The sequence below is a fragment of the Lissotriton vulgaris genome, chromosome 3_1, assembly GCF_964263255.1.
Source record: "Lissotriton vulgaris chromosome 3_1, aLisVul1.2, whole genome shotgun sequence".
NCBI lineage: Eukaryota > Metazoa > Chordata > Amphibia > Caudata > Salamandridae > Lissotriton > Lissotriton vulgaris.
In genome coordinates this window covers 1,101,315,659-1,101,336,234 of record NC_141689.1, presented here as the reverse complement: position 1 = coordinate 1,101,336,234, position 20,576 = coordinate 1,101,315,659, and the positions used below count along the sequence as shown (strand labels likewise).

Genomic DNA, 20,576 nt, shown 5'->3' with positions numbered 1-20,576 from the left:
TTAAAGTCCCCAGCCAAAATCAAATTGAGGGGCTGATCTAAACATGAAATCATATTTGTCACTGCGTCCACAAAATCGAAAAACTGGGAGAGAATGATAATATTTCTGGCTGAGAAATCATTGTTATAAACATTTTGTATCACCGTACCAAAGTTGGGCCACCTCTTAAGATCAAAAGCTTTACCGTTGATATTATAACATATGTACCTTCCTAAAGGTATGTCACCCGTGGCCCAAGTCTCTTGCAAGAATTTGATGCTGCCATTATTAACAATCTTATACCAATGCTCAATTAACAACTTAAAGGCCAAACAGGCAAGATTCCAACATAGCAATTTCAAAGATTTCAGGGGCTGAGAAGATGCGTTGACGCTGTGTTCCACTTTATATGTCACCTCAGCAGAGCTTGTTACACCCCCCGAAGGTACCTACCCATATAACAGGCATGGGGAGACAACGAGGAGGTCGATTTGTCAAGATGTACATCACTGCCCTGTCGGGAGACCTAGTCTCTTGGGGTAGTACAAAGGACACAAACTAAAAGGCTCAAAGGAAGATTAGTCTGAAGGCCAGGGCCAAAGGTACAATGCTGCTCTGCAACCTTGCTTCAATCATTGTCCTCGAGGCTAGATAAAGCTGAGAAGCTATTCCTAGATAGGAGTTGATCAGTGTAGTGTAAACGCTGGAAAGGAATTTTTCTGATCTCATGGCTCAAATTATTTGGGTCGAATTGTTTATAGAAGAAATCCAGAGCCAATATCCTTATTGCCGGTAGCCCAGATGTTACCTTCTCCTCCTTGAGCTAAGATTTCTCCCACACCTTTATGCTGACAGAAATTTGCAATAATACAATCACTGGGGTACTTCTTAGACAGGGAGCCCACCCCAACGATACTCCTTACAAACAGAATCTCCTTGACACAATTAGTGCCACTCTTGACTTTGAAATACAGCCAGGGTGTCACCTTATTTTTCAAGTCAGACTTTTTAGCTTCGGGAGCCAAAGCAGGCCCGTTTGCCAATATAGCCACATACAGGCATGTTTCTGGAGGGAGATGGATCACTGGGTGGGGATTGGTATGGGCCTGTGCCTGGCCACTGCTTTCAGGGTGGGACGCCGCACTATGAGAATGCTCCTATCTGTCCATACTTGAATGTGGCACAGATCGCCATGACTCAGGTCTATTATATTTGACACCCCATTGGGGAGCTGGAAATTGGGTTGAGGAGTAAGTTGGAGAGTAGGATGGGCTGGGTTGCATCTTTGCAGGGTGACTGCCTTGAAGGGCCTTCAGAGTGCACTTTAGTTCGAACCCGCAGTGATCGCTCTATTGTGGTAAGACGGTCATGTATTGGCTGCTCCTTAGCGTCAAGAAGATTAGAAAGCCTCTCCTCTAAAGCGTCCCAAAAAAACTCTATCTGGGAGCATCGTAGGGGTGGGCACAGTTGGCATGGTAGACCTAGTAAACTGATCGATAGTTACAACACTGTTTACAACCCATTTCTTGGGCTTTTGGGTTCACTTTTTCCGTTTAGGCATAGAACTACACCCAGTGGATCTTGGGCTTAATTCAGCAGGATTAATCACCTCCATTCCCACTATCTCTTTGTAGGTTGCCGCTATACTGGTGGTCTCCTCAGACAAGACATAGTCTCTGTTTACAATGAAAATCTCTAGATGAGAAGATGAGGCTTGTGATGAGTCTATTTCGTCTGCGTGGAGAGGGAAAGACACTGCTCTGCCAATTCAATCTCTTTGGAGATAACCCCAATGGCCATGGCCAAAACGCTCTGAATTACTGTGTGCCCTTGGACATGTGGCACAGTGAAGTCTGCTTTTCTTCCTCCTATATAGATGGTAAATGAAGCGAAAGAGAGAAAGAGGTTAGAGACAGGTGGAAGGCTATAGATGTCCAAAATACCTTGAGTCTTAAAAGCAAAGAGCCAAATAGGGGAGGCCCTGTCCTGCCTTTTCCTGGCACTGACAGGTGCAGGACAGGCCCGCCTTTGCCCCGGGCTTTGCCCGGGCACATCCCTTCCTGCGGGACTTCTGTGAGTGCTTTATGCACTTGATGAGGAACAGTTAGGCCTCATCTGACTGGCCTCTGTATGTCCTGGGACTTCGAGTCTCCCGCTGATGCTGCCGCTACCGACACGCACTGCGGGACTTCTGTAAGCAATTTATGTGCTTGATGAGTAACAATTGAGCCTACTCTGATGGGCTGTGGTATGTCCTGGGACTTCGATTCCTCCGCTGATGCTGTAGCTTTTTCTCACAAGAAACACAGTTGATGGACAGAATGCAGAACAATGTCTTACATTCACCCCAGTACAAAGATCTGGGCCTAAATCCATCGTTTTTTTGCACTCCACACCACCCTAGGTCAGACACTGGCTATATGCAAATCAGCCTTGACCCTGTGCCTCATGGGAACAGTCCAGCCCGAACTACCAAGCCATGTCTTTCCTAGACCGGAATCAAGCATCCAAGGACCGGTTTCTGGCTATCAGCCTTCTTCAGCCTGGATAGCTTGACTCCAGTGATGTGGAGAGCCTGGGACTCACGTCTGAGCATACCCAGCTCCATTGTTTTTTTGCACTCCACGCTACCCTAGGTCAGACACTGGCTATATGCAAATCAGCCTTGACCCTGTGCCTCATGGGAACAGTCCAGCCCGAACTACCAAGCCATGTCTTTCCTAGACCGGAATCAAGCATCCAATGACCGGTTTCTGGCTATCAGCCTTCTTCAGCCTGGATAGCTTGACTCCAGTGATGTGGAGAGCCTAGGACTCACGTCTGAGCATACCCAGCCCACTCGGGGTGAAAATTGCAAAAAACACAGTTGATGGACAGAATGCAGAACAATGTCTTACATTCACCCCAGTACAAAGATCTGGGCCTAAATCCATCGTTATTTTGCACTCCACACCACCCTAGGTCAGACACTGGCTATATGCAAATCAGCCTTGACCCTGTGCCTCATGGGAACAGTCCAGCCCGAACTACCAAGCCATGTCTTTCCTAGACCGGAATCAAGCATCCAAGGACCGGTTTCTGGCTATCAGCCTTCTTCAGCCTGGATAGCTTGACTCCAGTGATGTGGAGAGCCTGGGACTCACGTCTGAGCATACCCAGCCCACTCGGGGTGAAAATTGCGAAAAACACAATTGAGCTTTTTCTCAGGCAGAGGATACCAAATGGTTAGGACACGAAAATGACAACTTTCTCAAATAGGCATTTCCAATATTGTGACTTAAAGTTTGACTTTAACATTAAAGAGGATTTGAAATTACAATTCATCTTGGTCCAAACTTGCCATCCTTATCTGTTCCCAATCAAAAGTTAGCACTAATTAAATGTAATTTATTGGAAGAGATAGGCCTTGCAGTAGTGAAATCAAACTTAGGAGCTTTCTGCTACCAGGACATGTAAAACTTAAACACAAGTCCCATTTCTTAAATACAATGCACCCTGCCCTGTGGGCAGTTTAGGGTCGGTCACAGGGGTTAATTATATGTTTAGAATGAAGCTTTAGGATTGGCAAAAGGATTTTGTTGGACTTGGCCCTTTCGGCAGGTTCACCCCTAAACTTTTTGCTTTTAAATGTGACCTGGTGTTAGTTGTTTTTGGCTTTTGTTCACTTTAAAACTCTGACCCAGTGTAAAGTGCGTGCGCACTCTGAGTGCATGTGGTGACATTGGCCTGCCCTCCCATAGGAATGCATGGGGGATATGTGTGTCCATGGTAATTCCTGCTGTGTGGGGAGTGCAGGGGCGAGTTTGGTATGTGCGAACTCGTGAGATTAAATGCTGCATGACGGTGTGCACAGATTTAATGTGACTAGTGTAGAAGTGCCACTTCTAGAAGTTGGCATGTCTGTGTGCAGTGAATGTGGACTGCCTGTCTGGCTTGTGAGTGACAGGGGCTGATTGGTGTGCCTGGCTCCAGGAGTCATGATGGGTCTGCCTGGTGGTGAATGGGGAGATCTGCATGTAGATGGGAGGGTTGAGTGAACCTGGAACCTGCATAGGACTGTGCCTTCCCTGCACAATGCTGGCTCTGCCCCCTGTGGTGCGTCTGATGTCCCTAGCCTGTCCTGTGAATAGGGAGAGGGGCTGAGCAATACAAAGTGCTTAAGTACCAGTTGTAACTGGTTCTCCCCTGCCGTACATCCTTAGACAAAGGAAATATGTCTGCAACCACACACCACACTTCTTGACCACCTTGGACACCAGCGGTAGGTTTTTAACACCTACCATTCTTCCTGCTGCTATATGTTCTTAAGACTTTATTGAGATTGGCACTTTGTTTTTATATTTTTATTCAAACCTGTCAGGCCAGCCAATTACTTTTTAGACTCACTGTTGCAAAAACGTACTGGCGCTCGGCTTCGCTTGTTAAACTTGTGTGGCTGTGGCAGCGTGCTTTGATCGTCCGCCCGTTCTGCCGCGGCTTGTGCCGTTTGTTGTGGAGGGCTAAGGGACCATACACACTCGCCTAGCACTTCCGGTTTAGGGAACAGCTGATGCGTGCATGAGACGCCCAACACACTGCTACTTAAGCAGCATGCCGGAGCGGACACACAGACACCAGCGGTAGGTTTCTACAACCTACCATTCTTCCTGCTGCTATTTGTTCTTAAGACTTTATTGAGATTGGCACTTTGTTTTTATTTTTTTATTCCAACCTGTCAGGCCCGCAAATTACATTTTAGACTCACTGTTGCAAAAACGTACTGGTGCTCGGCTTCACTTGTTAAACCCCTGTGGCAACGTGCTTTGATCGTGCGCCCCCATCCCATTCCCCTGCGGCTTGTGCCTTTTGTTGCAGAGGGCTAAGGGACCCGACACACTTGCCTAGCACTTTCAGGTTTTGGAACAGCTGATGCGTGCGCGAGACGCCTGACTCACTGCTACTTAAGCAGCATGCCGGAACGGAAGCACAGCGGACGCGCGCAGCTGGAGCGCAGCTGGCGCACCAAAGGCAAGGCCGTCTGCGCTTGTCCGTGCCTGGACCGGGCCAAGGGCCATCCTCCCAGTCCCGTTCTCCACCGACATTGGGGCCCAGTTTAAACTATACAAGAGATACTCTCTTAAGCCTTAACGCTCAGATGAAAGTCTCCTGCCCCAACTCTATCCCTTGAAAGAGCCTAAGGTGTGCTCATTTTGTGACATAGATTTTCTTTTGGCCAAAACAAAATGCAGCTCAAGCACGAAACAGGCCTCATACCCGCAAACATCTTTGCAAAAGTACCTCCAAGGATTGCTTTTGAATGTGCGCTCCCTAATTAAACATAACATCGAATTCGCAGAGCTCCTTGCAACACACAATATAGATATGGCTTTTGTCACTTAGACGTGGGCCGATAGTACGTCTGATCCCGAGCTCTCTTTAGCCATTCCTCAAGGATACATGTTAACCAGAAATGACAGACAGTATAAGCGGGGAGGGGGATTAGCAATTATTATCAAGGACACCTTGTCGATAAAAAGCTCTGCTTTAGGAAGTGGTCCTGAATGTAAACTGCTTTCATTTAGAATTGCTATGAGCGAAAACGACACATTTAATGGTACATTGCTCCAGGCGTAAAAAATAAGTTTAAAGAGACAATAGGTCATATTATTGACTCTAGCTTTGACTCCCAGGACTTTTCTATCCTAGGTGACTTCAACTACCATCTAGAAAATATAAATGACCAATACACAATCTCGCTCCTAGAGATGATGGCCAGTGTCTCGATGGAACAGCTGGTCAAGCACCCAACTCATGAGGCCGGGCACACTCTAGATGGAAAAGTTACATCTAATCCTCAATTGAAAGTGCAGGAGGTTCTGCTAATCCCATGGTCTGATCATAAAGCCATTCGATTTGTACTTACCTCTTCTCACCATCGTACACGTCCTCATTCCACCCTCAGGACATTTAAAGGGTGAAATTGGAAGGAAATTTACCCACAGCAGCTGCAATTAATATTAGCCGCCTCTAATCCGATCCTAATGCTCGAAGCAAATACAGCCACCAAGATCTTTATGAATTGGATAGAAACTGCAGTAAACATCCTAGCCCGGGAAAAAACCTTTACTAGCAAACGGTTGAAGAAATAAGAACCCTGGTTCTGTGGCTCACTGCTCATCCAGAAGCAACTCTGCAGACAAGCAGAGAGGCACTGCAGAAAAAACTATACGGAAGCCGAAAAAATTGTATAAACACAGTCTCTGAGCAAATATAAAAGAAAATGATCTTGGAGAAAAAAGCAGCTACTTTTCAGAGAAAATTAAGTAGGTGGCAACTCAAGTAAAATTCTTTTTTCAACTTTAAAGGAATTAGTGACACTACGCATTCCATTCGCACTGAACAACAGTGTTGCTTTCTGCAATCAACTCGCAGATTTTGTTAGGGGACAAGGTGCTTTCTATCTACGATTCCTCTACAGAAAAGGGTATTACTCTTCAAGGGAATCAACCCTCCACACCTCCTCAACGGCCTGGCTATGGTCTGAATGTCTTTATCCCTCCTAACGCAGAACAGGTCTTGCAGATAGTCAGATCGTTGAAAGCAGGGGCTCCATCAGACCCATGACCCCCTAAAAATTTTCAACTGGCAGCTGATGAGATCAGCGAGCAACTCAGCCTGCTTTTTATTGAGATCCTCAAGTCAGGCATTTTCCCAGAGGTTTGGAAGAAGGTTTCCATCCTCCCCTGCTAAAAAAGCCAAGCCTGGACCCCAGCGATCACGATAATTATAGACCCATAGAAAGGATCCCGTTTCCAGCAAAGGTTCTGGAAATAATCATAAACTCCCAACTCACGGCCTTCGTGTCCTCAGAAAATCTGCTGGATTCTTCATAATACAGCTTCCGGCAAGGGCATGGCATGGAGACAGCCTTGGTCATGGCAGCAGAGGATCTTCACTCCACGCTGGATTTCGGTGCAAAGGCCGCCTTGATCCTTTTGGATCTTTCGGCAGCCTTTGACACCGTGAACCATGACATTCTCATTCAAAGGCTCCAGAAGCTGACAGTCTCAAGCTTAGCACCAAGTTTGATCAAATCCTACCTTAACAACAGGCGACAATGTGTTCAGATAGGTGACTCCTGTTCAGAGAAATTTTCACTTCCTTATGGGGTGCCACACGGCTCGTCATTGAGCCCTACACTGTTCAATCTGTATGTCACTCCCTTAGCTGATGTTATCAGGCAGTTTGGCTTCTTGCTGGTGTACTACACAGATGATACCCAGATTGTAGTATCCATCTCAAGCAAACTGGAGGAAACGGCAGCCTGCTTTAATCAGTGTATGCCCCGAGTGGATCACTGGATGAGAGCACACTCCCTTAAGGTTAATGGAAGCAAAACAGAGGTTCTTCAGTTGGGCTCTGACACCTCCTTTTGGTCTCAGAACTGGTGGCCTCTGGCTATGGGAATACTTCCCACCCCAGAGCACAATGTCAAAAATGGCGTCATCTTTGATGACAGTCTCACCTTTCAACATCAAACCAACAAAGTGGCCTCTCAGGTGCATCTAACAGTAAAACTAATTCGGAATGTGAAACCTTATATTCCCCCAGCTGCAGTAAAAACATTGGTTACACCCTTAGCGTTGGCCAGACTGTAATATGGAAATGCTCTTCATTTGGGCCTCCAGAAACACATGCTCAAACTGCAGCGGGTTCAAAACACCACCACCAGGATGCTGCCGCATATTCCTAAGTTCCAGTCTGTGTGCCAAGGCCTAAAACAACTACACTGGCTTCTGGTAAAAAAAGAGATCTGAATTCAAAGCCTTGTGTTTAGCGTTCAAGGCTTTACAGGGAACAGGACCTGAATACCTGAAACAGCATCTGCTATGGTACCTTCCAGGCAGAACACTTCGTTCAGCTCAGATCAAACTCCTTCAGACACCCAAATTCAGGAGAGTTCATTGGGTAGGAAGTAGCTTTCTTCTCAATACTGTAAAACTGAGGAATTCACTTCCTTTACCAATAAAAAATTGCCCAACATTACTATCTTTCAGAAAGGCGTTGAAAAGCTGGCTCTTCTCAACCAAAATCCTCCCCTATTTCTAATTTCTAGTAGATTCCTTCACTGCAGCGCCTAGAAGCCCTCGGGCATTCAATCGCTATATAAATTCCAAATTCAATTCAATTCAATTTGATGAGAAATGCAAAATATGTCCAAATTTATGGCAGGAACCTGGGCCTGTACCTACAGTTACTGTGAACTATGACATACAGATTTGGTGTTACTAAGTTTTATTATTTAATAAAGACTCTGATCACGTTATTGTGAAAAACTGAATAAGCCACTCTAGGGTTTTGTACAAAGCATTAAGACAACCAGGGCCAGAATGGGAACCCAAAGCAGCCCTGACAATTTTGTAGGACCCCCCCCCTCCAAGGTGGTGGGCTGTTTTTTGTTCTAGGCTCCATATTGTTGCAAATCCACCCACAGTAACAAACAAAAAAGCTCCCACTGCTGCAAACCCCTTCCCCCCACCCTACTAGAAAACACTCAATGCCCGCTACGGCTATTCTGGCCCTGATGAGCTCTGAGATGTACTGCTCTCTTTCAAATGCACATTTTGTGTATTCTACAGTAACAGCAAAATCTCCTTGTGTCTTCTACTCTGGAATTTCGATGGCTATTCTATTAATTACTGAGAGGAAGCCATGCCAGTCAGTTTTGAAACTCAGACATTTAGTCACAAAAGCAGGATGCTAGGATCTCTCCTTGCAACACTCTCTAGCCTATACTCATCAATCAACCACACAACCCTATGACAACCTTCGTGCTCTTGCATTTATACCCATGAAAGACACCTAATTTAACTCTCTTTGAACCATCAACCCCTTCTCAACTGACCACAGCTTCATCCACATAATCACACAACTCCCCTTTCCAAATGTCCTACTCCTAGGTGCAAGGAGTCAGCTGACTCCCTTCCTCATACCTGGAATAAATTCATATAGTTTGGCCCCAGTTCTTAACACTGTCCCCTGTGACCAGTTCAATGACACCCAAATAGTCAACATTCAATATATATAGCCTCCTTAAACTGTGAAAACCCAGTCAATAACCTTAGAGAAGTGGAGGCAAAGGACCAATCCCCCACCTTGATACAAATCTGCAACAATGTTGCTGTTTTATTCAATGATAACAAAGCTAAAATACATGAAATATTGCACAATAATAAGATGCCAGACAATGGGTCAAAACAAGGGGCACCCCTTCCCTCTAAGCTTTTCTTTTATCCAACTTTTTTCCATTTCATAAAACTGACCGACATTAATTGGTTGGGGACAGCACAGCAGAGAAGTGCAAGGCTTACCCTTTGCTTGCTAAACTTCTAATAGAGGTTATGCTGAAGTTGCTGAAAGTGCTCCTCCGAATATAAGCGAAAGCATTTTTAATAAAAACCACAACAACATGCAAAAAATTGTAAATATATCAAGTGTGCTGCAGCTGGGGCGATGGAGGTCTTATCTTCACTTCCCTAATAGCTTGGTAGCACACACTTAATGGTACCAAAATATTCTAACTAAAATATTGTGTAATTAAAATATTGTTCACAAAAATATTGTTCCATTAAAGTTAATAATATAATATCTACAGCCAATCATTCAGGGCACAATATTTCAGTCGGACGATATTTTTTCTACCAATAGTCAGACTTTTGACCAGCCAGCACATCAAAGGCTTATTAGGCCCTGTACAAGTTGGTGACATCAACTCTTTCTTCAGATTTTTCTCTCGTAAACTGAAGACAGTCAAATATTCATCTTCCTGACTGAGCTCACCAATGACATTACAACTCAGGACTCTAATTGCAAACTGACATTGGATGGTGCTCCAGTGGAATATGCCTCTTTATTATGCTTGCCGTCACCCCAAATGTTGTTACAACGCGACCGTTACAACAACCGCGTTGTAACAATGCATACCATTGTCCCACAAGTCATAACAGCGACTTGCGGAGGGGGCCCTGGATGTTGGAATAGTATAATTTACTATTTCAATTCCAGTCTGTGCGGACAGTAGAAAGGGTGTTGGATTTTAAATCCAACACCTTCTACCCCCTCCACAACTCGTTGTTACACATTGCGGGGTAATGGTATGCGTTGTTACAACACTGTCATTGTAAGGACCGCGTTGTAATTGCATGTGGGGTGACGGATTCGCAGTAAGGGCTGCTTACCGCTCCAGTGACTCAGACTCATGTTGTCAGAATACTTTGGGAGACATTAGGATGTCGGGTGGACTTAGTCCGCCCGCCATCCTATCGGTAATTGGGACTGCCCGCCATAGGGGCGGGGGTCCCATGGGGGTATCCTGCATTTTTAGCATTGTGGCTGGCGGGGCTCTCAGCACCCCCCGCCACAATGCTAAAAATGCACGTGTGCATAAACAAAGCTGGAGGCACCGCGCAGTGGGGGTACCGCAGGGCGGTACCGCAGGTACCCCCGTGTGCACCCCCCACCTCTCCTTCACTCTGGGGGCCCACAGTGGGCCCTTCAAAGTGAAAAATGCATGCCTTTCCGTGGCGGCATCGCCTCCACGGAAAGACATCTACAAAAGCCCATGTTAATATGGCTGGATGTGTCTATTAGACATCGCCACCATATTGGATCTTTTCTGCCCCGGTTGCCTTGCGACCGGGGCGGAAAAGTGGCGGACGGTCTTTCCATTCGCTGCGGTCCCCCCAGCCATCCTAATATGGCGGGGGTTATTTAGGTGAGGATTGCGGGCGGATTGCCCCTGCCAGGCCGGCAGTGGCTACCTCCAGCCTGGTGGGGGCAATCCGCCCGCCATCCTAATGGGCCCCTTTGTGTGCTTTTAATTGCAGAATGAGACTAGAAAAAAGGATTTTTTATCACTACCACTGCATTGAGGTATGATTTTCAGAACGTTAGCAATATGCCAACCTCTTCTGTTCAGGGATAAAGCCCTTACTAACAGCTGTATCATGAGCAGAATAGACAACTATCAGAGTCTATTATCTGACCTGATCCAGTACTCAATTACACCACTTGACAAGGTCATCAACTTCACCTCTTGTACCTTTTGTTACCTCCATAGGCATACCCTGCCTCTCCTTTTCCATTCTAAGCTGGTTTCCTATCAATTAAGTGACATGTTCTCTGCACACTATTTAATATTTATGATCTCCATCATAGGACAACAAATATCCTCTCACAAGCACAACCTAGATATACTTATATCTGGTTAGTGAAGTCTTGCAGGCCCCACATTTGACCTGGATGGGAAGCATTCTGCTGAATCTGCCTATCCATATTAATGCCTCCTTGCAAAGAGTGATGGAAAACCCATGGAGGGTGTTTGTGAGGTGCAAAGTCAGAATATTGAATCAAAAATATCGATTTACAGAAATATTGAGTTAAAAATATCATGGGTCAGAAATATCGACAGACAAATTCTCGTGGTCAAGAATATCGAATTTAGGTAAGTAATATCTATGTTAAAAATATCAAACTGCTGTTTGCGAAAATTTAGTTGTGAAAAATATCAATTTTTTAATAATGTTATGTATTTTAGTACATATTTTATATGTATGTGACGTATGTTATTTTGTTTACGATTTATTTGTATTTTTAATATAAGTGTTACATTTTTTGTAGTTATTAAATATTTTTATTGGATTTTTGCGTTTTTAGATCTGTAGCGGGTTGTGGGTTTATAGGGGATTAGGGGGGAAGTAACTTAATTATATAAAAGTAATTGATTATTTTTAGGCATTATTAATATTTTTTATTTGAATTTTGAATTTTTAGTTCCATAGCGGGTTGTGGGTTTATAGTGGAATAGGGTGGGAAGTAATTTAATTATATTACATTTGTTGAATATTTGTATTTATTATTTGTTTAATTGAGATGTTATAGTGTTAAATGGGTAGAGTAATTTAATATTAATTAATTAATATTTGTTTAATTAGTTAATTTGTAATTAATTATGGTAATTGTGTAATTAACATTAGGTGTTTGTTGTGGTGTTTATAGGTGTAAAGAGTGGGAAGTAATCTATTTTAATTGATAAATTAATAATTACTTGTTAATTATTTGAATTAATTAATCAGTAATTAATTATGGTAATTGCGTAATTAATTTTAGGTGTGAGTTGTGGTGTTTATATGAGTAAAGGGTGGTAGGTATTGTGCGTTTAATTAATTATTATATGGTTTTTAATTAATGTTAATTATTTGATATTTATTTTGTGTAATTGTTTAATTTTTTGTGTTTTGTGTTTACTTTTAAATGGGTAAAAGGTGGCTATTAAATACATTTTGAAATATTTAATTATTGGTTGTTAATAGTAATAGTTCTTCTTTTAAAAAGAATAATTATTTGTGTTTTATTATTTTATAGTTTAATTTAGGTGTTTGTTGTGGATATTATAGTGTTAAGGCATATGTACTCAATGAATTTTTTGTTTTATTATTGTATTAATAAGATTTATTAATAGATTATGAATTATGTTAATTATGGCACTACATGGAATAAAAAATGTTAAAGTGTTTTGTTATTAGTGTGGTGTTATAGGGTAGGAAATAAAAAACACTACATTTATATTTTAATTACTTTTTCTGTTTGTTAATATTTGGTACTTTTAAATAATTATTGTTTATAAATGTATTTATTAATTTATAGCATATATTATTTGTAAATTTTTGTTATATGCAATTCATATTATAATATGTGTTCTTTTTATTTGTTTAATATATTTAATTTTATATTTTTAAAATATTGTTTATTTATTTTCATGATTTATACAATTTTGTAATATGTTTGTGGTTTTTTCAATTGTTTAAGTGTTATTAGTAATTTTTGTTTCTCTGCTATCCAACACTTTCCCTTATGTTGTAATAACTAGACTAGGAATAGTAATTTTTACTTCTCTGTTCTTCAGCACGTTCCCTCCTGTTGCACTCAATGGAGTGGAAATAGCAATGTTTACCCCTCCACTATCCAGCACTTTCCCTACTGTTGCCCTCTTTGGAGTGGGAATAGTAATTTTTGCCCCTCCGCTATGCAACACTTTCCCTACTGTTGCACTCACTAGAGTGGAAATAGCCATTTTTACCACTCCGCTATCCAACATTTTCCATACTGATGCACTCTTTGGAGTCGGAATAGTAATTTTTGCTTGTCCGCTAGCCAACACTTTCCCTACTGGTGCCATCACTGCAGTGGGAATATTAATTCTTACCCCTCCGCTATCCAACATTTTCCCCACTGTTGCATTCACAGGAGTTGGAATAGTAAATGTAATTCCTCCGCTATCCAACACTTACCCTACTTTTGCAATCATTGCAGTGAGATTTGTAATTTTTACCCCTCAGCTATCCAACACTTTCCCTACTGTTGCAATTTTTTAAGTGGGAATAGTAATTTTTGCCCCTCCGCTATCCAACACTTTCCCTACTGTAGCACTCATTGAAGTGGGAATAGTAATTTGTACCCCTCCGCTATCCAACATTTTGCATACTGTTGCACTTAGGGGTCGATTCCGATCCTGGTAAAAAAATGTCTGTACGAACGTATCCGGAGCCCTTTCCGTATGAATCGTACCTGTCCATCCGAGTCGCGTAGTACGATCCGCATTCCATGAATCCGTCCAAATCGTCGCGATCCGTACGTATTGCAAGACTGAAACCGTGAACCGTACGACTCGTACACACACCGTACGACCCGTCGAGTACGATCAAGACTGGGGAATCAGGACGCGATTCGTACGGTCCACGTCAGGTCAGGGCGATTCGAACAGAAAAGCGCACAATCACCTACACCCCGTATGGCGCGTACCCCCCATGATCGCAGGGGTACGGCGCATACCCCTGCCATTATGGGGGGTACACGTCGTACCCCGCGATCGCAGGGTGTACGCACCATACACGAAGCGAACATGGGGTACGGTGCGTACACCCCAAGATCGCGGGGTACGGCGCATACCCCCCATGATCGCAGGGGTACGGCACATACCCCTGCAATCATGGGGGGTACACGCCGTACCCCGCGATCGCAGGGTGTGTGCACCGTACACCCAGCGAACATGGGGTACGGTGTGTACACCCCGAGATCGCGGGGTACGCGCCGTGCCCGGTGGGGGGCGTTCCGTACCTGTTTTGGGGCGAACTCTGCTTTTACGGCTGTTTTCAGCTCTTGTAGGAAAAGGGTCGTACGGTGCGTATCCGACACGAATCGTACTCGCCGGGTCGGAAAAAGCAGCCGCGATCCGTACAGATGTCGCGTACAGCGGGTTCCGAGGGAGAATCGTGCGGAGAATCGAGTTGTATGGTCTTTGTACGATTCGTACAGAGTCCTGCTCCTGGTACGAATCGTACTTCGTCGTACGTACGGGGAACGTTGCAAGGTACGATTCGAATGGGAAAAACGCTCCGTACGGCTAATCGGAGCCCTTTTTCCAGGATCGGAATCGGCCCCCTATTGTATTGGGAAATGTAACTAAAACATTTTTTTAATAGTTTCATTTAGAATGTTTTTTTTAAATTATTGATATATATATATTTAATTTTATATAAGTTTAAAGTTTGAAAATAAATAAAGATAATAGTTATTAAATTATTTTAAGTAAATATATGTATATGTATACATTTTTCTATTTATGCATTTATATATTATTATTAAGTTATATTTAGTTAAAATGTATATTAAATGTAATTTATTTTGTCAAAAATGACAATAATATTTGAGGTATTTATTATACATTATTATATTTTATATATGTTTTTAAATCGATATATTATACATATATATTTTTTACCTCAATATTTTTGATTCAAGATTTTTGTACTTACCTGTTAAGGTATTGGAGTCGATATTTTTACAATTGATATTTCTTTTGATATTTCGAACATCGATGTTGGTTACATCGATAATCAGTTAGTGAACCTTTTTGTGAGATACACCAATGGTGTTAAACTGGGGTTATCTGCCTTTATCCCCACCTCAACAACTCCATTAACAACACATTTTTGTGCGTTTGAATTATCCCTCCATTCAAAAGCAAAATTGTCATATGGTCATTCTCCTCATACTAGGATTCAGCTCAAACAGCCTATCCTTCTACTTTTAATGCAGCATTGCCTTGCAGCAAATTGAAACATAAGACAAGAATTACTCTCCTCCAGAGGTAAGATAAGCCTCTTAAAGTTCTCCACCTTACCTTGGCATTTGTCGTCACTGACCATTTAGATCTGACTGAACAGCGACAGATTGGGATGATTTTACCCTAGATAGATAGTGGCGCTCTCAGATTTCGGTAATATTATGTTGCTTATAGTTGTTTAGTTAATGGGTGCTTAGGGAGGGGTCAATCATCCCATTCCCCTAAATCAGATCAGCAGATCCTTAGCGTATATGTTGATCCCTATCGCATCAAAATAAATATTATTACAAGTACAAAGTTGTGTACTTGTAATAATCTTTATTTTGGTGTGATAGGGATCAACACATAAGCGACAGATTGGTTGAGTCCTTTTGGAAGTGCCACCCATGGAGTAAAGCTGACAAATTTGATCTATATCACAATCACATTTCTAGTTCACTAATATTCTTCAATATATAAATGATACCTCTGCCACTCCGTATAAAAGGCTTATTCTCCTAAACCTCCTCAACTTCTGCTGTAAAGATACATTTTTCAGCTTGATTCAAAAAAGTAAAATGAAAATGTATTACTTATGTTTGAAGAAACGTTCTGACAATAATTGAATACTCAAACAATTTTAGGAGTACCCTTGGGAACCTGCAAACATACTCAAATGTACATTAACACATCTACATTTTTCACCATGGAGAAACATTTCCTGCTACGCCTCGTTCCATACTGGAGTCTTTCCCCCCTGTTCTGACTTTGGAAATGTGCCTACTCTTGCTTTTGACAGGAGCAAATTTGCATGTCAGTTTGTAGATGTTCACCTACTTTGTAGCGAGTGATTACCACAAACTCCCACACAACCTAAGGGCCTGATTTACATTTTGATGGATGGAGTACAGATCAACAGGGTGGCGGACAAGATTATATCCACCACTCTATTAGGCTACTATCTGCCAAATTTCGAAATGACCACCAACCTAGCAGTCATCTCTATACGTTGAAAGGAACTTTACATTGAAAGAGACTGCAATGACGGTGGTTCCCTTCAAAGAATAAAAAGTTTGGTGGCTGCCCGCCATCGGTTTTGATGGCTGACCTCCAAACTTTTAAAACATTTTGTTTCTCCTAAAACCTCCCAAAGTGGAGTTTTCTCCCAGGGTATTGGGGTCATTATTTGTTTTCTGCCCCCTCATCACCAGGTTTTTACTAATGGTGACAGACAGAAAAAAAAGACCATGACATCATATTAAAAAAATAGGGCAGAGTGTAATACCCTTTCCTCCAATGGCTATGCACTGGGCCTTTCAAATAATCTTTCTATTGACTTAGCCAATGTGGGCTTCATTGACGAAAAGCTTTGGGTTTGCCAGTGTCTAAATGTGGAGGGAGGGACTAGGAGTTTGAAGGACAGGGTAGTCCATCACGTTTGTGGCAGAGTACCCTGTTTACTAAACCCCTAAATCCCGAAATTTGCAGTTGTGACATACTGGCAGAATATCAGCTTTTGCAATTCCATTGTGCACTCTATAGTTTAAGTATTAGGTCAGCCAAGATTTTGAAGTAGAATGAAAATATATCTCTTTACAGCCTGTTATCCTGACATCAACTAAGGAAGTCAAAATGCCAACAGACCACAACGTTGGCCCTTATTCCAATCACAGTTGTAAGGGCTCTGAATCAGATTTGGCTTTGCCAAAACCAATTCGGAGCCCTTGTTTCTGACCGAATCGTTCACATTTCCGAATGACCAAGTATGATGCCTGGAAACCCTTAATGCTGACCAAATCGGTTCCAGAAGGCATTCGGTGAGATAGAGAGATTTCCGGAGCCGAGTCGTACAGCTCAATGGGCTAGTTTTTCTGAGCAAACAAGTACAATGAATGACAGCCTTTTCGATTCAGTTTTCCCAGAACAAAAAGGTTGCCAGAATCAGTCTTTGGGGTGGCATAGCTGGCCCCTCTTCACCTTCGGGGTACCCTTGGGTCCCTTCTTCCCAACCACGTACATTGTGGCAGGCACCAAGGGGTGCCCGACACAGGGTGCACGATTTTCCACAGTCACCCCTTTCTTTATTACGAGCCTGTGTACACGTTCGGTACACAGGCTCCCATTGAAGTCAAAGGGAGTCCGACCGAATCGTATCCGGATGCATTCAAATGCATCGTACTCGTTCGGTTGGCCTCCAGAGCTAGAGCTATATGTAAAACCTGAAAGTAAAAATAAAAAATCGAGTTTGTTTTAGAGCAAGACGGGCCACTCAGGACACTGTTCAAGGTGAAGGCTTTATGAATGTTTTAAAAATGGAAAGTTATCGATAAATGTATTAAAATTTTCCCATATTTCCTTCCTGCATGTGCAATAATTTATCCAATTTTGTTATTTCAGGCTTTAAGACAAAAGATACTGTCCCTAAATTGGTGTCTGATTTCATGGCTAAAAAATTTGACCTTAATGGACTGGTGACCAACACCTTACCTTTTGCTAAAATAAATGATGGATTTGATCTCCTGACCTCTGGCAAGAGGTGAGTTTAATTAAATCATGTGCCATATGCATCAATGTTTTCAATTTTATGTGTTTTTCACCCATACCCTTACTCAGTGTATCAAGGGGCTTGTGGAGGGCACAGAGAAAGCGAGAGAGAGACCTTGCAGGAGAGATAGACAGACATAAAGATATATGTAATTGTGGAAGATAACAGAGAAGTGCAAGTGTAATGGTTAGAGTAATGCAGTGCAAATGAGGCAAATCTTCACACAGGTTCAATCTGTGGATATTTATATAGGTTTTGCAATGTCTATCACACACTCATCAACACTTCTTTAAACCCAAATGAGTAATACAGAAACTGTAACGCAGTACACAATTGGAATTGCTCAAGAATGATGTGGGTCAGTTTCCAACTGCACAGCGATGGGCTGAAAATGCTTAAAATGGTTTAATTTTTCTATGTACAAACACACATTTCCTTATTGTTTTTTTAACATATTTATTGTCCATGTGTCAAAATTCGCATTTCTTATTTTATTAACTAATCATTTTATGCCACCATAGTGCCCTACTGCATTTCAGGAGTTCTTCCTTCTAACATGGGGATATAATCAACAAATAAACAAAGGAATTCTATCAAGTGCCAGTCTGGCACTGCAAGCTGTGTGTACATAGACGCCAGAGTACGGCAGGTTTCTACTTCCTGTCTATACATCAATTCTAATGATCACAGCCACAATTTGAGGTGGCTTCTTCCAGCCAGCATGCTAATATTGATCAATCATATCAAAGGGTGCTATGTAGCACAGGGTGCGCAGTGAAAAAACAAACTGTCTCTATATAGTACATAATTGCCCATCGATTTCACAGTTGTGATAGGGTGGTGATATCATTTAATCACAGCTGAATCCTTAGTGGGCTACCATGTCACTCAGCATTTATTTTTGTTTTTCAGAAACAACCGCATAAAGTGGGGATTTATTTTTTTTAAAGAATAAAACAGTGGGGCCTATTCTCAAAGATAAATTTACACATTAGTAAATCCACATTTGTGAATTCGCTCCTACACTTTGGGGCCGATTCCTATTGGAAAAGGAACGACGGACACGGACCAGGAACGGAGTCCGACCGACACGTACAGGCGCTGTATGAGCTGTGGAGTATGATGCAACGCCTGTGACGTACAACCAAGCCGTACGGAATACAAGCTGTACAACCGAGCCGTACGGAAACTAAGTAAGCATGGGCTGAAAATTCATTCCGCTCGTGGAATTTGCGGATTTTCCGCACTTTCGCGATCCGCGAATCACGCGAAATCGTGGTAAAATCCGGGAATCAGCGGAGACGAATTTTCAGCCAAGTACTTACAGTGTTACAGCAGCAGGTGCAAAAGTTAAAGCTAATTTTTTGTAACCTTTTCCAAAAGGGTTACAAAGAAATTAACTTTAACTTGGGCACCTGCTGCTGTAACCCTGTAAGTGCTTCCTGGCGCCTCGTTGCAGGTCAGAGAATAGTTACAAGTAGGCAATGAGGCGCCTGTCACGAAAATTAAACCTCAACAGGAAGCACTGACAGATATAAAAACAAGCATTTGCAATGCAATAGGTCTCGCATTAGGAAAGTTTGAGCTATTGGTCTTGTAAATGACAATTTTTTTTATTTATGTGTTGGTTTTGAAAATAGCTAAATTAATAGCTTTGTCATTTACAATGCCAATAGTTATAACTTTCGCAAATGTGACACCTATAGCATTTGTAAAGCAACATGTTTTGTATTTACGCGACTTAGATGTAATGATATTACAAATTACAATGGCTTTTAATTTTTGTAAATAATTAATACTTAAATAAAAGTGATTTTAATTTATAATGGCAATAGCTTAAACTTTTGTAAATAACTTTTGTGAAGATTATGTTCAGTGTATTTTATTGTGACGAAAATCCAAGAACAGAAGTGAAATATTAACATCTTTTTGTGACATTTGTAATAAAGCTTGAAACATTGAGAGAACATATTTGAACCAGTTGTTGTTGAATGGTTGCGCAGATTGATGCTGGGGTGGCGCTGAGTGGTGCTGAGGTGGTGCTTAGTGGTGCTGTGGTAATGCTGAGTGGTGCTGTGTTGGTGCTGAGTGATACTGAGATGGTGCTGAGTGATGCTGGGGTGGTGCTGAGTGGTGCTGCTGAGTGATGCTGTGGTGGTGCTGAGTGATAATGTGGTGGTGCTGAGTGGTGCTGTGGTGGTGCTGAGTGGTGCTGTGGTGGTGCTGAGTGATGCTGTGGTGGTGCTGAGTGATGCTGTGGTGGTGCTGAGTGATGCTGTGGTGGTGCTGAGTGGTGCTTTGGTGGTGCTGAGTGATAATGTGGTGGCGCTGAGTGATGCTGTGGTGGCACTGAGTGATGCTGTGGTGGCGCTAAGTGGTGCTGTGGTGGTGCTGAGTGGTGCTGAGTGATGCTGTGGTGGTGCTGAGTGGTGCTGTGGTGGTGCTGAGTGATGCTGTGGTGGTGATGAGTGATGCTGTGGTGAATGAATGAATGAATGAATGAAATTATTTGTAGAGCGCACGATGGCCAAAACGGCTTCCTGGCGCTGAGAGCTCTAAAGAACAGAACAGACAGGGCCAGGAGATTTAGCGGGGGTAGGCCAGGGCAAACAGGAAAGTTTTGAGCGCTTTACGGAAGTGTGAAAAAATAGGGATCGAACGCATAGAGAGAGGAAGGGAGTTCCAGAACCGGGGTACAAGAACAGAAAATCTGGTTCCACCAGTGCGAGATTTGTGGAAACGGGGAACAGTGAGGAGGGCAGAGGAAGATGAACGGAGAGTGCGGGCAGGGGTGTGAAGGGAAATCAGAGAATTGATGAAAGCCGGTGCAGAGTGATCAAGGGCCCGATAAACAAGGCACCCTAGTTTGAACAAAGATCTCTGCAGGATGGGTAACCAGTGGAGGGATTT

At 42.7% G+C, this 20,576-nt stretch overlaps 1 protein-coding gene across 1 annotated transcript in view; it reads left to right on the top strand.

Annotated features, from left to right (window-relative positions):
• Window positions 1-20,576, top strand: part of LOC147727486 (alcohol dehydrogenase 1-like) — a 384,718-nt gene that overhangs the window by 329,740 nt on the left and 34,402 nt on the right. The window contains exon 8 of the mRNA XM_086963637.1: window positions 17,519-17,657. Coding sequence (XP_086819763.1) covers window positions 17,519-17,657 — 139 coding nt within the window. The remainder of the gene's footprint in view (window positions 1-17,518; window positions 17,658-20,576) is intronic.